Source organism: Mobula hypostoma, chromosome 9 (assembly GCF_963921235.1).
Source record: "Mobula hypostoma chromosome 9, sMobHyp1.1, whole genome shotgun sequence".
Taxonomy (NCBI): Eukaryota; Metazoa; Chordata; class Chondrichthyes; order Myliobatiformes; family Myliobatidae; genus Mobula; species Mobula hypostoma.
The window spans coordinates 1,803,223-1,820,063 of record NC_086105.1 but is presented as its reverse complement, the minus strand read 5'-3'; the positions used below and the strand labels follow the sequence as shown (position 1 = coordinate 1,820,063).

Here is a 16,841-nt window from a genome sequence, read left to right as displayed (position 1 = left end):
GAGAAGGCAGGAAAATGGTGTTGAGGGGGATAATAAATCAGCCATGATGGAATTTTATGGTCATTTTATGGGGCATGCAATCAATTTATGTATATAAGCTATCTTATCTATTAATATTATGTTTTTTATTACTGTGTTCTTTATCTTATTATGTTTCTTTTTGCTCTGCTTCTTTTTCATTCAGAGTAACAATTATTTTGTTCCCCTTTATCCTTATGTACTGGAAATGGCATTAAGCGATCTTGGATCTTGAAAGAAGGCCCAAATGGCCTAATTCTGTTCCTTTGTCATACAGTCTTAAATATACTCCATAACTTGGCCTCCACATCCATCTGTGGCAATGAATTCCCCGGGTTCACCACCCTCTGGCTAAAGAGATTCTCCTCATCTCTCGTCTAACAATTCATGTTTGATGTGGTGACATTACATTTACAAGTGGATTCATTTGAACTATTAACACTATGGATTTTGCAGTTACTGGAAATCCAGTGCAACACACACAAAAAGTTGGAGAAACCAGGCAGGTCAGGCGGCAGCTATGAAGAGGAATAAAGAGTCAACAGTTCAAGCCAAGACCCTTCATCAGGACTAAAACTGAAGAGGGCAGAAGCTAGAATAAGAAGGTGAGCAGGGGAAGGAGGGCAAGCTAGAAGGTGATAGATGAAGTCAGGTTTATGTCGGAGGGGGGGATGAAGTGAGAAGCTGGGTGGAAAAGGCAAAGGGCTGAAGATGAAGGAATCTGTTAGGAGAAGAGAGTGAAACATGGGAGAAAGGGCAAGTTAGAGGGGCATCAGGAGGAGGTGATAGGTAGGTGAGGAGAAGAGGAAGGGTATAATGGGAACCAAAATGGGGAATGGTGAAAAAGAGAAAGAAAGAAAGAATGGAGAAAATTGCAGATGTCACCCCACTCTTCAAGAAGGGAGAGAGACATAAGACAGTAAATTATAGGCCAGTAAGCCTGACTTCAGTGATAGGAAGTATGTTTGTGTCTATTATTGAGGATGAGGTTTTGGAATACTTGGAGGCACATGATAACATAAGTCAAAGTCAGCATGGTTTCCTTAAGGGAAAATCTTGCCTGACAAATCTGTTGGATTTCTTTGAGGAAATAACAAGCAGGATGGACATAGAAACATAGAAAATAGGTGCAGGAGTAGGCCATTCGGCCCTTCGAGCCTGCACCACCATTTATTATGATCATGGTTGATCCAACTCAGAAACCCGCCCCAGCCTTCCCTCCATACCCCCTGATCCCCGTAGCCACAAGGGCCATATCTAACTCCCTCTTAAATATAGCCAATGAACTGGCCTCAACTGTTTCCTGTGGCAGAGAATTCCACAGATTCACCACTCTCTGTGTGAAGAAGTTTTTCCTAATCTCGGTCCTAAAAGGCTTCCCCTCTATCCTCAAACTGTGGCCCCTCGTTCTGGACTTCCCCAACATCGGGAACAATCTTCCTGCATCTAGCCTGTCCAATTCCTTTAGGATCTTATACGTTTCAATCAGATCCCCCCTCAATCTTCTAAATTCCAACGAGTACAAGCCCAGTTCATCCAGTCTTTCTTCATATGAAAGTCCTGCCATCCCAGGAATCAATCTGGTGAACCTTCTTTGTACTCCCTCTATGGCAAGGATGTCTTTCCTCAGATTAGGGGACCAAAACTGCACACAATACTCCAGGTGTGGTCTCACCAAGGCCTTGTACAACTGCAGTAGTACCTCCCTGCTCCTGTACTCGAATCCTCTCGCTATGAATGCCAGCATACCGTTCGCCTTTTTCACCGCCTGCTGTACCTGCATGCCCACTTTCAATGACTGGTGTATAATGACACCCAGGTCTCGTTGCACCTCCCCTTTTCCTAATCGGCCACCATTCAGATAATAATCTGTTTTCCTATTTTTGCCACCAAAGTGGATAACTTCACATTTATCCACATTAAATTGCATCTGCCGTGAATTTGCCCACTCACCCAACCTATCCAAGTCACCCTGCATCCTCTTAGCATCCTCCTCACTGCTAACACTGCCACCCAGCTTCCTGTCATCCGCAAACTTGGAGATGCTGCATTTAATTCCCTCATCCAAGTCATTAATATATATTGTAAACAACTGGGGTCCCAGCACTGAGCCTTGCGGTACCCCACTAGTCACCGCCTGCCATTCTGAAAGGGTCCCGTTTATTCTCACTCTTTGCTTCCTGTCTGCCAACCAATTCTCTATCCACATCAATACCTTACCCCCAATACCGTGTGCTTTAAGTTTGCACACTAATCTCCTGTGTGGGACCTTGTCAAAAGCCTTTTGAAAATCCAAATATACCACATCCACTGGTTCTCCCCTATCCACTCTACTAGTTACATCCTCAAAAAATTCTATGAGGTTCGTCAGACATGATTTTCCTTTCACAAATCCATGCTGACTTTGTCTGATGATTTCACCACTTTCCAAATGTGCTGTTATCACATCTTTGATAACTGACTCTAGCAGTTTTCCCACCACCGATGTTGGGCTAACCGGTCTATAATTTCCCCGGTTTCTCTCTCCCTCCTTTTTTAAAAAGTGGAGTTACATCAGCCACCCTCCAATCCTCAGGAATTAGTCCAGAATCTAATGAGTTTTGAAAAATTATCACTAATGCATCCACTATTTCTTGGGCTACTTCCTTAAGCACTCTAGGATGCAAACCATCTGGCCCTGGGGATTTATCTGCCTTCAATCCCTTCAATTTACCTAACACCACTTCCCTACTAACATGTATTTCGCTCAGTTCCTCCATCCCACTGGACCCTCTGTCCCCCACTATTTCTGGAAGATTATTTATGTCCTCCTTAGTGAAGACAGAACCAAAGTAATTATTCAATTGGTCTGCCATGTCCTTGCTCCCCATAATCAATTCACCTGTTTCTGTCTGCAGGGGACCTACATTTGTCTTTACCAGTCTTTTCCTTTTTACATATCTATAAAAGCTTTTACAGTCCATTTTTATGTTCCCTGCCAGTTTTCTCTCATAATCTTTTTTCCCCTTCCTAATTTATCCCTTTGTCCTCCTCTGCTGAACTCTGAATTTCTCCCAGTCCTCAGGTGAGCCACTTTCTCTGGCTAATTTGTATGCTTCTTCTTTGGAATTGATACTATCCCTAATTTCTCTGACAAGAATCTGTGGATGTTGTTTATTTGGATTTTCAGAAGGCATTTGACAAGGTGCCAGACATGAGGCTGCTTAACAAGGTAAGAGCCCATGGTATTACAGGAAAGGTACTGGCATGGATAGAAGATTGGTGGACTGGCAGGAAGCTAAGAATGGGATGAAGGTGGCCTTTTCTAATTGGCTGCTGGTAACTAGTGATGTGCCACAGGGGTTGGTGTTGGGACCACTTCTTTTCACATTATATGTCAATGATTTTGGATGATGGAATTGATGGCTTTGTGGACAAGTTTGCGGATGATATGAGGATAGGTGAAGGAGTAGGTAGTGTTAAGGAAGCAAGGTGTCAGCAGAAGGCATCAGAGAAATTGGGGGAATGGGCAAAGAAGTGGCAGATGGAATATTGTGTTGGGAGATGCATAATCATGCACTTTGGCAGAAGGAGTAAAGCCTTGGCCTATTTTCTAACTGGGGAGAAAATTAAAAAATCAGAGATGCAAATAGACTGGGGAGTAATACACACAAAATGCTGGAGGAACTCAGCAGGCCAGGCAGCATCTATGGAAAAAAGAGATTAGAAGTCAGAGTAACAAAGTGGGGGAAGGAGAGGAAGAAATACAAGATGGTAGGCAATGGGTGAAATCAGGGGAGGGGATTTGGAGGAAAGAGCTGGGAAGTGGATTGGTGAAAAGAGATAAAGGGCTGGAGAAGGGGGAATCTGATAGGAGGGGACTGAAGGCCATGGAAGAAAGGGAAGGGGGAGGAGCACCAGAGGGAGGTGATGGGCAGGTAAGGAGAGAAGGTGAGAGAGGGAAATGGGAATAGGGAATAGTGAAGGAGAGAGTGGGGGACAGTTATTGGAAGATCAAGAAATTGATGTTCAGGCCATTTGGTTGGAGGCTACCTAGTCAGAATATAACGTGTTGCTCCTCCAACCTGAGTGTGGCCTCATCGTGACAGTAGAGGAGGCCATAGACTGACATGTCGAAATGGGAATGAGAAGGAGAATTGAAATAGGTGGCCTCTGGGAGATCCTACTTTTTCTGGCCGATAGAGCATAGGTGCTCAGAGAAACTATCTCCCAATCTACATTGAGTCTCACCGATATACAGGAGGCCATACTGGGAGAACCAGATACAGTGGATGACCCCAACAGACTCACAAGTGAAGTGTTGCCTCATCTGGAAGGACAGTTTGGGTCTTTGAATGGTGGTGAGGGATGAGGTGTAGGGGCAGGTGTGGCACTTCCTCCACTTGCAAGAATAAGTGGCAGGAAGAAGATCAGTGGGAAGACAAATGGACAAGGGAGTCGTATAGGGAGCGATCCCTGCAAAATGCAGAAAGTGGGGGGAAGGGAAAGATGTGCTTGATAGTGGGACCGCGTTGGAGGTGGCAGAAGTTACAGAGAAGCTTGGGAGTCCTCATGCAGGATTCCCTAAAAGTTAAATTTGCAGGTTGAGTCGGTAGTGAAGAAGGCTAATGCAATGTTAGCATTCATTTCAAGAGGACTAGAATACAAAAGCAAGGATATAATACTGAGGGTATATAAGGCATTAGTCAGTTAGTCCTGACGAAGGGTCTCGGCCTGAAATGTCAACTGCGCCTCTTCCTATAGATGCTGCTTGGCCTGCTGCGTTCACCAGCAACTTTGATGTATGTTGCTTGAAATATTTGAGCAGTTTTGGGCTCCTTGTCTAAGAAAAGATGTGCTAGCATTGGAGAGGGTCCAGAGGAGGTTCACAAGAATGATCCCAGGAATGAAAGGGTTATCGTATGAGGAGTGTTTGATGTTTCTGGGCTGTACTCAGTGGAGATTAGAAGAATGAGGGAGGATCTCATTGAAACCTTGAATATTGAAAGGCCTAGATAGTGTGGCTGTGGAGAGGATGTTTCCTGTAGTGGGGGAGTCTAGGACCAGAGGGCACAGTTTCAGAATAGAGGAGTATCCCTTTAGAACAGAGATGAAGAAAAATTTCTTTAGCCAGAGGATGGTGAATCCTTGGAGTTAATTGCAGGCCCAGTCATTACATGTATTTAAGGCAGAAGTTGATAGGTTCTTGATTAATCAGGCTGTCAAAGGTCAAGGCAGAAGAATGTGGTTTAGAGAGATAATAAATCAGCCATGATAGAATAGTGGAGCAGACTCAATGGGCTCGATGGCCTAATTCTGCTCCTATGCCTTTTGGTCTTATTGGAAAAGCAAAGGGCTAGATAAGGAGGAACCGGATAGGAGAGGAGAGTGGAGTATGGGAGAAAGGGCCATTAGAGGGTAGCTGGGGGAGGTGATAGGCAGGCGAGGAGAAGAGTTAGGAGGCCAGAGGAGGAATTGAGGAAGGGGGGGTGGGGAAAAAGTTACTGATAGTTATGGAGATTGATGTTCTTGCCATCAGGTTGTAGGCTACCTAGACAGAATATGAAGTGTTGCTCCTCCAACCTGAGACTGGCCTCATCTTGGCCATTTTCTGATTCTGTCAACACTTTTCAGGTGCTGAGATAAGACCGTTTGTTGCAGCAGGGGAAATGCACTAACCTCTTTGTTGCCAGCTGTATTTTCACATTGTTCTGATTGAATCATATTCTCCTTGTTCCTGTCTTGTGAGTACTTCTCCATACACTCACACACTCGGTGTTTCAGGAACAGCTTCTTCCCCTCTGCCATCAGATCTCTGGACCGACCGTGAGCACTAAAACACCTCACGAATTATTTTTCTTTTTTGCTGTTGTGATGCATTACTTATTTAATTTTATATTTATTTATATTGTCATTTATGGTTTATTATGTACTGTACTGCTGCAAAGTAACAAATTTCATGACAAACTGTATGCCAGCCATATTAAACCTGATTCTGATTGTAAATACAGTTAATTAAGGATAAATTTGATGTCCGTAGTGGTTAATATTACAGAAATGGTGTTTTAAGCACTTTTGATCTCATTACCACATGCTTTAATAACATACTCAATTTGGTTAGTGTACAAAACGTTGTTTAAATAACCAGCATCCCTCCAATCCACTTGATAAATCCTCTTTCGAATAAATACCGAAAGAAGTTCTGATTATCCTCGCCCTCTCATTCAGCCTTATCTTAATCTCCAGCTTCCACTTTTACAAGTCTCTTGTGATATTTCCTCTCAGTCAATATGTCCATATTTCTTTCTCTCTGTTGTAAATGGTTACACTGGTCAGTACATGCCATGTTTTTTTTATTGAGCTATTTTATTTCCTTGTACAAGCAAAACAAAGGCTTTTCGATGTTTAAAGTCCAGCAGCTGTTTTCATTGCACATTGCGGACAATTCCGCAATGCAACTTGTGTCCCCATAGTAACCCATTCTTTCGCCAATCAACACTGGAATCCAGTTAACCAGTTTCAAAAAAAAAGTTTGTGCGCCAGGCCATGACCATGAAAAGAAATCAATAAGTTTCTGTTCACTCCTTTGAAAGTATTTTATATTACCTGAAACTTCATGAAGTCAGTGGCCTATTAGACAGTGGGGAGTTTGGACAGTGGTCAGTCATCTTCAGCTTCTTCCCTTGGTGTTCTCAGTGCGAATGAATTGCTGCCAAACACTTCATCTCTTTATTTCCTCCTGGACTCCGCGATTGTAACACTAACTTGTGTAGTCTCCCACCCTTCCGAAACACAAGAGATTCATTCTGCAGGTTGAAATCTAAAGCAACGCACACAAAATGCTGGAGGAACTCAGCAGGTCAGGCAGCTTCTGTGGAGGGGAATAAAGAGCTGACGTTTGGACCAAGAATCTCAGCTCAAACGTTGGTTCTTTATAGATGCTGCCTCACCTGTTGAGTTCCTCTGTTGGGTGTGTGGAACGTGCTGCCAGAGCTGGTGGTACAGGCAGATGCAATCAGGCCATTTAAGAAACTCTTAGATAGGCATATGGATGATAGAAAAATGGATGTTTATTTGGGAGGGAAGGGTTATATTGATTTTAGAGTAGGTTAAAAAGTTGGCACAACATTGTGAGCCAAAAAATCTAGTACTGGGCTGTAATGTTCTACCTCTCCTTGCCTGCCTATCCTCCTCTCCTTTCTCCTACGGTCTGCTCTCCTCTCCTATCAGGTTCCTTCTTCTCCAGAGCTTTGCCTTTGCTATTTATCACCTCCCTGCCTCACCTATCACTTCTAGATTGCCCTCCTTCCCCTCCCCTCCCCCATCTTCTTATTCTGGCATTTTTCCCCCTTCCCTTCCAGTCTTGATGAAGGGTCTCAGGCCAAAGCGCCAGCTGTTGAATCATTTCCATAGATACTGATTGACCTGCTGAGTTCCCCCCTCCAGCATTGAGTGTGTAATGTTCTCTGTTCTGTTTGTGACTGGAAACATATTCAGATTCACTTCAGAGTCTTGTTTTAAAAAATGTGGTCCAGAATTGTATGTAAAAGAAAAGATTGAGCTGGCAGAAGTCCTGTGCCTGCTGCCTGACATGTACACAAACTTGTCTCAGCTCATTGTGAACAGAATCAGGTGTCAGCATCTTATGTGGACAGGAGCAGTGATTCAGCCCTTTCACAGCCCATTGTTCATGCTGAATATCTGTTTGCACATTCACACAGCAACCATTTCACTGGCAGTGTAAACCCAGAATGAAAACCAGATCCTGTGGTACATGAGATAATCCTTCTCTTTTACCCCACCCCCACCCCGTACAGTATACAGATTAAAATCAACCATCGTTCATATGTCCTGTGCAAAGTCCTTAATATTTGGACATCAATTTTTCTAACTTCTAGTAATTTCTCACCCTTCCCTCTTCTGACTTTTCCATTCCCCATTCTGGTTACCCTCTTACCCCTTATCTTCTCCTCACCTACCCATCATCTCCTTCCTTTGCTCCTGTGGTCCATTCTCCGGCAGGATTTTGAAGGGTTTCAGCCCGAAACGGCGACTGTACTTTTTCCCATAGATGCTGCCTGCCGAGTTCCTGCAGCATTTTGTGTGTGTTGCTGCCAGCCTGTACCTCTCCCTCCCCCCACACTTATTCTGGCTTCTGCTCCTCTTCCTTTCCAGCCCTGATGAAGGGTCTCGAGCTGAAATGTTTACTTATTTCCATAGATGCTATCTGACCTGTAGCATCTTTTCTGTGTTGCTCTGGATTTCCATCATCTGCAGCATCTCTTGTGTTTAATATTTTTATTCTGAGTATAAGCATAATTTTGCTACTGTTCCTGTGTAGGTTGGGACTGTGTACTGAGTACAACAACTTGGTTCACTGTAACATTCTTATGAGCATGCCAGGGTACCGTTAAGTTCAAGCCTTGCTCCAGAACTGGACCATATAACCTAAATATTTCTGGTATGTTCAAGAAGATGTAAAAAAAAATGCAGAACAAATGTCCTGACTCTAGTTAACATTTCTCAATTTAGGCAAAACAGGAATTCTAAAAATTTATTTTTAATTAGAGATACAGCATGGAACAGACCTTACCAGCCCACGAGCCATGTCGCACAGCAGCCCACCTATTTAACACTAGCCTAATCACAGGGCAGTTTACAATGGCCACTCTTTGGACTGTGGGAGGAAACTGGAGCAGCCGAGGGAAACCCAAGTGAACACGGAAAGGAACTTGTAAACTTGATTATAGGGGATGCCGGGTTTGAACTCAGAACTCCAACCCCATGAGCTATAATAGCATCACACTAACTGCTTCGTTACCGTGTCGTCCCTCCCCCCACCCCCCACTCCCGTGATTTGACAGAATCACACAACAGAAGTAATATCATTGCTCTGGGGTTGCAAATAGATAGATAGATATATTTTATTGATCCCGAGGGAAATTGGGTTTCGTTACATCCGCACCAGCCTAGAATAGAGCATAAATATAGCAATACAAAAACCACAAACAATCAAACAACAATATGCAAACTATGCCAGATGGAAATAAGTCCAGGACCAGCCTATTGGCTCAGGGTGTCTGACCCTCCACGGGAGGAGCTGCAAAGTTCGATGGCCACAGGCAGGAACAACCTCCCATGACACCCAGTGTTGCATCTCGGTGGACTATGGCCGGAGTCCAACAGCAAAAAGTTCCATATCCAGTCTACAAACACGTTCCTTGATCGTAATATGACCAGGATCGTTGTGGAAATGGAAACAGAGTTAAAGTGACATGTCACATAACGGAAGGGACATGGTTCCTGTACAGGGGCTGGTGTTGTAGTCTCTACCACTGACCGGAAGAACAGTGCAAGTCAGTTCAGCGTGACTTCAGAATGGAAAGGACATGGTTCCTGTACACAGAGTGATGTTATAATCTCTATGGTGATGGGAAGAGCAGTGCATGTCAGTTCAGCGTGACTTCAGAAGGCAGAGGTGGCAGAGCTGAGGGTAAAGTGCGGTAGCGTAGCAGTGAGCGCCAGCGTTGGGGTTCAATTCCCACCACTGTCTGTAAGGAGTTTCTGCATTCTCCCTGTGACCACGTGGGTTTCCCCTGGGTGCTCCGGTTTCTTCCCACACTCCAGAAGCATTCAGATTAAGGTTAGTAAGCATGATGACGCTTGCTGGCTGCCCCCACCACAGCCTTAGATTGTGCTGGCCGTTGACACAAACAACGTATTTCACTGTTTGCTTCGATGTGCATGTGACAACTAAAAATAGTCTCTAACCTCTGAAAGGGCAGAGAACTGGGTCTAACTGGAAAAGTAAATGGGACAGTCATAAAATGTTTTTCCAGAATGATATCACAGAAACACATGACAAACCGACTTAAAAACTGACAAAAACCACATAATTATAACATATAGTTACAACAGTGCAAAGCAATACTGTAATTTGATAAGAACAGACCATGGGCACGGTAAAAGTCTCAAAGTCTCTTGAAAGTCCCATCATCTCACGCAGACTTGCCGATGCAGCATCCTGGAAGCGTCCAACCACAGTCCGACTCCGAGCCTCCAACCAGCTCTCCGACACCGAGCACCATCTCTGCTGAGTGCTTCGACCCCGGCCCCGGCAATAGGCAAGGCCGAGGATTTGGGGCCTTCCCCTCCGGAGATTCTCGATTGCACAGTAGCAGTGGCAGCGAAACAGGCATTTCAGAAGTTTCTCCAGGTGTTCCTCCGTGCTTCTCACGGCTGTCTCCGTCAAATCCAGATTGTGCACGGCCCCTAGTTACACATATGATATTCATTCGGAACGGCCACGCGTGCTGCGTCGCCATCTTCTCCTCCCCCCACATTGTATCATTTCTTAATGCATGCAATACCAAATGACAATAAAAGAGGACTGTGTGTCCTCATAATCTAATCTAATCTAATAAAAGCTTGTGTTCCTCATCTGCAGGTTAAAGAATTCAACTTCCGTGCCAAGTGTATCTACACCGCAGTTATGGTTCGGAGGGTGATTTTAGCACAAGGAGCCAACAAAGTAGATGACAGAGATTATTATGGTAACAAGCGCCTGGAGCTGGCTGGACAGGTACATGTGATGTCTCTCTATCTCCAATTTTGTCATTTTATCCCTCCTTTGGCAATTTTCCACATCAATCTCTTTCTACTGCCTGTGAAGGAGGAAGGAATTGGAGAGGTCGGAATGCTGGGCTATGTAGAGGGAAAAGTGTGGTGGTGTTCATGGCACTTCAGTAAATTGTGGACATGCTATTTTGGCCCTGGAGGCATGGCGACACTTGCGGCTGTTCCCAACACATCCTTGGGCTGTGTTGGTGGTTGACATTAATGGCATTTCATTGTATGTTTCCATGTACATTCGCAAGAAAAGGTTTGTGAACCCTTTGCAATGACCTAGTTTTCTGCATTAATTACTCATGAAATGTGGTCTAATCTAAGACACAATAATAGACAAACACAATCTACCTAAGTTAATAACCTGCAAGCAATTGTACTTCCTCTTGTCAGTACAGAGTACACCATTTAAACAATCACAGTTAGGCTCAAAAATGTATGTGAACCTCTGGAGTAAATCCTTCTGGAAAAGCTATTTGGGGTCTGGTGTTCCAATCAATGAGTGCTTAGAAGGTGGAAAAGAACCCAGGGGTAATAGTCAGTGGCCTGCAGAAAACTCTAGAACTTGCTGAAGTCTCTGTTCATGTGTCCACTATAAGGAAAGTACTGAACACAAATGGCGTTCAGGGAAGGATACATGGAGGAAATTACTGCTCTCCAAAACAAAAACATTGCTGCACGTTTCAAGTTTTGAAATAACACCTGGATGTTCCACAATTCTTCTGGAACAATGTCCTGTGGACAGATGAGACAGAAGTTGAACTTTTTGGCAGAAATGCATACCGCTATGTTTGGAGGAAAAGGGGCACTGCGCACCAACACCAAAACCTCATCCCATCTGTGAAGCATGGTGGAAGGAGCATCACGGTTTGCGCTGTTTTGCTGCCTCAGAGCCTGGATAGCTTGTATCATTGAGGGAACAATGAGTTCAAAATTGTATCAAGACAGTCAGAGGTCTGTCACCTGAACCTTAATAGAAGTTGGATGATACAACAAGACAGTGATCTGAAAAGCAGGAGTAAATCAGTGACAGAATGGTTTAAAAAGAAAAAAAATTGTGTTTTGGAATGGCCAAGTCAGAGTAGTGTCCAGACCTTAACCCTATTGAAATGCTGTGGCATGATCTGAAGAGGACTCTTAATGCAAGGTACCCCAGAAATATTGATAAACTGAAACACTTTTGTAAAATTCCTCCTCACCATTGTGCAAGACGGATCAGCAGCTACAAGAAACATTTGGTGGAGGTTATTGCTGCTAAAGGAGGTTCTACCAGTTGTTAAATAGAAGGGTTCACATACTTTTTCCAGCCTGAACGGTGAATGATTAAAAATATATTCACTAAAGCTATGAGAAGTACAATAGTTTGTGTGTTATTAGTTTAGGCAGATTGTATTTGTTTATTATTGTGACAGATGAAGATCAGACCACATTTTATGAGTAATTAACGCCGAAAATCAGGTCATTGCAAAGGGTTCACATACTTTTTCTTAGGGAGACTTTTTCTTGCAGCTATACGTGTGACAAATAAAGCTAATTTTATTTAAAATGTATCTTTAAGCTAATTCCTTCTACCTGCACATTCATGTACCTAAGAACCTCGTAAACACCATTATTGTATCTACCTCCACCACCCCAGGCCGCGCATTCCAGACACCCACCACTCTATGTTTGACAAAAGAAACTTACTCCTTTGAACTTGCGCCTTAAATGCATGTCCTGTAGTGTTAGACATTTCAACCTGGGAAAAAGATACTGGCTACTTACTATATTTGCACCTCTCATAACGATCTCTGTGGCATGTACCAGCAGGGAGAGGATGGGCCAATTGGCCTATTTCAGAGCTCTCTGTTAATGCCTCCATAAAGATCTCTGCAGCATGTACCAGCTGGGAGATGATCAGCCACTTGGCCTTTATTGGAGCTCTCCATGTATGCCTCCCGTGAAGATCTCTGAAGCATGTACCATCAGGGAGTTGATGGGCCGGGTGGGCTGTGGGATCAAAGGGATTGCTGAGCTATAACCCACAGTGAGCGCTGCCCGCTCAATCTAAGATCAAGATCAATCTAACCCTTCCGTCACATATAGCCCCTCATTTTTCTTTCATCAATATGCCTTTCTAAGAGTCTCATAAACGTCCCTAATGTGTCTGCCTCTACCACCTTTGGTAGCACATTCTACACACCCATCGCTCTCTCTGTAAAAATACCTACCTCTTGCATTCCTCTCTATACTTTCCTCCAATCACTTTAAAATTTTATCCCCTGCTGTTAAAGGACAGAATGAATTATTTTGCTTTACTCTGGAATTAAATTCAATTTTATAATTTACAAATCTAAGAGGAAGAGTAAATATTTTCTTCTAAAGCTCACCAAATTGAAGTCCATCTAAGTTTCTAAATGGTTTCCCATATTAACACCCTGTGCTGGGTGCAGGTAAAAAATGCAATGGTACCACTTTGAAGACCAATTAAAACAACTGTTTTCCTGTGTAATTGAGAAAATTAAGTTGTGAGCCTATGCTGGATAGGCCAGTGAGAGAGGTATCTGAAATGAAGGAGCTGTTTTCAAAAATTGTGGAGACAATTGGCTTTCATTCCACACCACATGGGATTGAGGGAGGCTAAATCTTCATTGGATTGTAGATAAGAGTGGAGCGGCTAAGTCAGTTGAGTTCCAACATGCGGCATTAAGCTGTGTAACCACCAGACAATTAACAGGCCTGGAGCCAGTGGAGGTGTTTGTAAAACCTGCCAGTTTTCCGGCTTAATCTTTCACCTTAATATTCAGTGTTTTTAATGTGTTCATTATTTCCTCTGCATTTCCCTATTCTTTGTTGCCAGCTTTTTGTCCCTAATGCTTCTCGCTTTGTTGGTGAGAGATATGGAACGGTCCCAAATTCAGGGCTCCCTGGAAAGCAAAGTATTTCCCTAAAGACAAAAGAATAACACATTGGCTTTGGAGATTGTCTAATCCTACCCACTCTGATAATGTAATTAAGTCTGCCATATTGCCTTTAATTTAACAACTAGTTTCTGTGAATGAAGAATTGGCAATCAGAAGCCTTCAAAGTAACATGGGAATCTCAAGGTACCTAATTAGAATTCCCTGACATTAAACTAATTCATGATGGCATAATCAGAAAGCTAATTTCTCTCTAAAATGTGTAATTGTTTATTGTGCGTGTTAAATGCCATCATAGAGCTGCTTGGTGGATGAATTAACTTGTTGCCAGGTTTATTGAATTTCAAGGTGTGACTTGATATGAATGTTATCGTGGCTTGTCCATTCATCTGCACTCCCATTCTTGTGCCTCCCACTCGAACAGCTCCTCTCCTTACTCTTTGAAGATTTGTTCAAGAAATTCAACTCTGAGCTGAAGAAAATTGCAGATCAGATCATTCCCAAACAGCGAGCTGCTCAGTTTGACATTGTCAAGCACATGCGCCAGGATCAGATCACTAACGGCATGGTTAACGCTATCTCAACAGTAAGCACCTTCAATTTGTGTTTGTGTTGCACGTTAGTGACTGACTTCAATTATTGCTTAGTTTCTCTTGTTTTGATGGGTTTCATTCCTGTGTAGTAGTTATGGGAGAAAGTGCCACTGTTGAGTCAATCTCGTGTGTGTGTGTGTGTGTGTGTGTGTAAACACACCCACATCCAAACAAAACAACGTTCCTCCAGAATATGGTACATCCACAAAACGTACATCACACACAGCACATAACCCAAAGTATTACCATGAATAGTAGTAGTAGTAGTCATACTTTATTGATCCCAGGGGAAATTGGTTAAGTTTATTTATACTTAAATAAGAATAAGTTTATAAACTATAATTCAAAAAGCATGGAAGCAGTGAACAGCTTGATGTCCGAGTGATGAGACCCCGGTGGTGCCAGGGTATTCATTAGTCTCACAGCCTGAGGGAAGAAGCTGTTACCTAGTCCTGATACTCTGTATCTCCTTCCTGACAGTCGTGGGTCAAGAAGATTGTAGGATGGGTGGTAGAGATCCTCAACAGTACTTCAGGCCCTCTGTCTGACCCTGGTGATCCTCTCAACGGTGTTTACCGTCACTAATTGTTTTTACCAAATGTAACATGCTGTAAGGTTTCGCTGCTAATGTAATGGCTTCTCTGTAGTGTTCACTGCTGAGGTAACGGTTTCTCTGTAGCAGCAATGTTTGGGTTATGACTGGAGATAACAGGACTGTGGTATGCATGTTAGCGAAGCGGAGATTGTTGCTCTGTCTTGTGAATCTGGAAGGGGATTTTTCATGGTCTTTGGTCGAGGAGAGATGAAGAGGGAAGGCACGTGTGGAGAGAGCTGGTAGACCACCAGATGGAGTGGACTGAGGAGCGAGGGCCTGAAAGTCGGTGACGCTCGGAGCAGATCGATGGTGGAAGAATGGCGAATGAGTGAGCTCCAACGTGCACTTTTGACTTTTCCTTGAAATGGGCCCTTTTTTAAATTTTCATTACTAACCCTATATTCAATTAAGATTCATAAAGTTCAATCATGTAATTGCATATGGTGTACTGTCTGATATTTTGTATTGTGGGTTTGTAACTGGGCGGTACATTACACAGCATCCACACAAACGTGATTTCTGAGTCTGGCGGGGCCAGAGGCTGTTTTCCCCTAGACGAACCCAAGCTGTCCGAACCTGAAGGTTACACAAACAATTGACAAAACTCCCAAATGGGAGGCCTTTGAATGTCTGATATCAGGAGTTTAAGGCTTACATGTTCCTGTTAGGTTAAGGGCAAGGTTGGCAGGTTTTGGAAGCCCTCTCTAACGACAGATAGTGAAGCTCTGGTTAAGAAAAAAGGAGGCATGCACTGTCCTTTAGCAGTTGGGAATTACTGATTCTCTTAATGAGTGACGAGAAGTGTTAGGCATGCACTCCGGAGGGAGGTTGGCAAGCCCATGGTTTAATTTTTTTTTAATGTTTATTTTGAGATACAGCACTGAATCGGTCCTTCAAGCAGCACCACCCAGCAACACCTCCCCCCCGCACCCCACAACCTCCAATTTAACCCTAACCTAACCTAACCACAGGACAATTGTCAAAGGCCAGTTAACCTACCCGGTACGTTTTTGGAATGTGGGAGGAAACCGGAGCACCTGGAGACGACCCACACATTCCATGGGGAGAATGTACAGAGGATGCCGGGACTGAACTCCATACTCAGACGCCCTCAGCTGTAAAAGCGCTGTGTCGGGCCGGCTGGTGGCGCAATGACATCGGCGCCGGACCCGGGAGCGGAGGTTCCCAGGTTCGAAACCAGTCGGGTCCGCTCCCGAGTACACTGTCCATCCACACCGGGTTGAGTGTCGTAAAATAAAAAGGAAAAATACTGCAGAAATGTCTGTGTGAGGAGTGGCGAGTCACACAGTCTCTCTCTCGCTCGCTCCGCGCCTTGTAAAGGCATGAAAAATACGTCATCGCAGACGCACGCACACGCAGATGCTCATGCTCATGCACAGACTGGCACACGCCAAAAAATAAAGCGCTGTGCTAACCTCTACAGTACCGTGGCACCTTGGAGTACACGGTACAGTACTGGAATAATGTTGTTAAAATACTGCAGAAAAGATTTACCAGGATATCACCTAAGTTAGAAAGAGAGGTTGTGTACACTGGGACTTTGTTTCCTGGCATGTAGGAGATTGAGAGGTGGCGTGACAGGCAGAGTTGCATAATACAATCTACAGCCTTAGGCACCTATATACAGCTCGGGTGCCTGAGATTCTTGCACAGTACTGTATTTGTCAACATGGAGTGGAAAATGAGGTTGAAAATCTGATGGGAGCATAGGATGTTGGGAAAGATGAGGGTGGAGTGCCACGGGTAAAAGTACTCTGGCTTTTTGCCAGGGAGAAGATCCTAAAATCAAGAAGGTTTCACATCAGAGACGAGAGATTTAAAATGGACATCAGGAGCAGCTTCTTCATGCATAGGATGGGGTGTATTTGGAATGACTGCCAGAAATGCTGGTTGAGGCAGGCACATGGATAGGAGGGGTTTAGAGGGCTATGGGTCAAATATGAGCAGATGGAACTAACTTGCTGAGCATAACAGTTATCATGGACAGGTTGTACTGAATGGCCTCTCTCCATGCTGTAAGGCTCTATGACTAAATTTCTCAGTTTTCGATGTCCTGTGTGTGTAGAGGCAGTGCTATACAATAGAAGGGTGATCAACTGTTGCCCACCT

General features: G+C 43.9%; 1 protein-coding gene across 2 annotated transcripts in view; it reads left to right on the top strand.

The window, feature by feature from the left end:
- Window positions 1-16,841, top strand: part of polr3b (polymerase (RNA) III (DNA directed) polypeptide B) — a 171,331-nt gene that overhangs the window by 59,736 nt on the left and 94,754 nt on the right. For both annotated transcript variants that reach the window (XM_063057575.1, XM_063057576.1), the window contains 2 exons: window positions 10,445-10,579; window positions 13,948-14,109. In XM_063057575.1, the coding sequence (XP_062913645.1) occupies window positions 10,445-10,579; window positions 13,948-14,109 (297 nt within the window). The remainder of the gene's footprint in view (window positions 1-10,444; window positions 10,580-13,947; window positions 14,110-16,841) is intronic.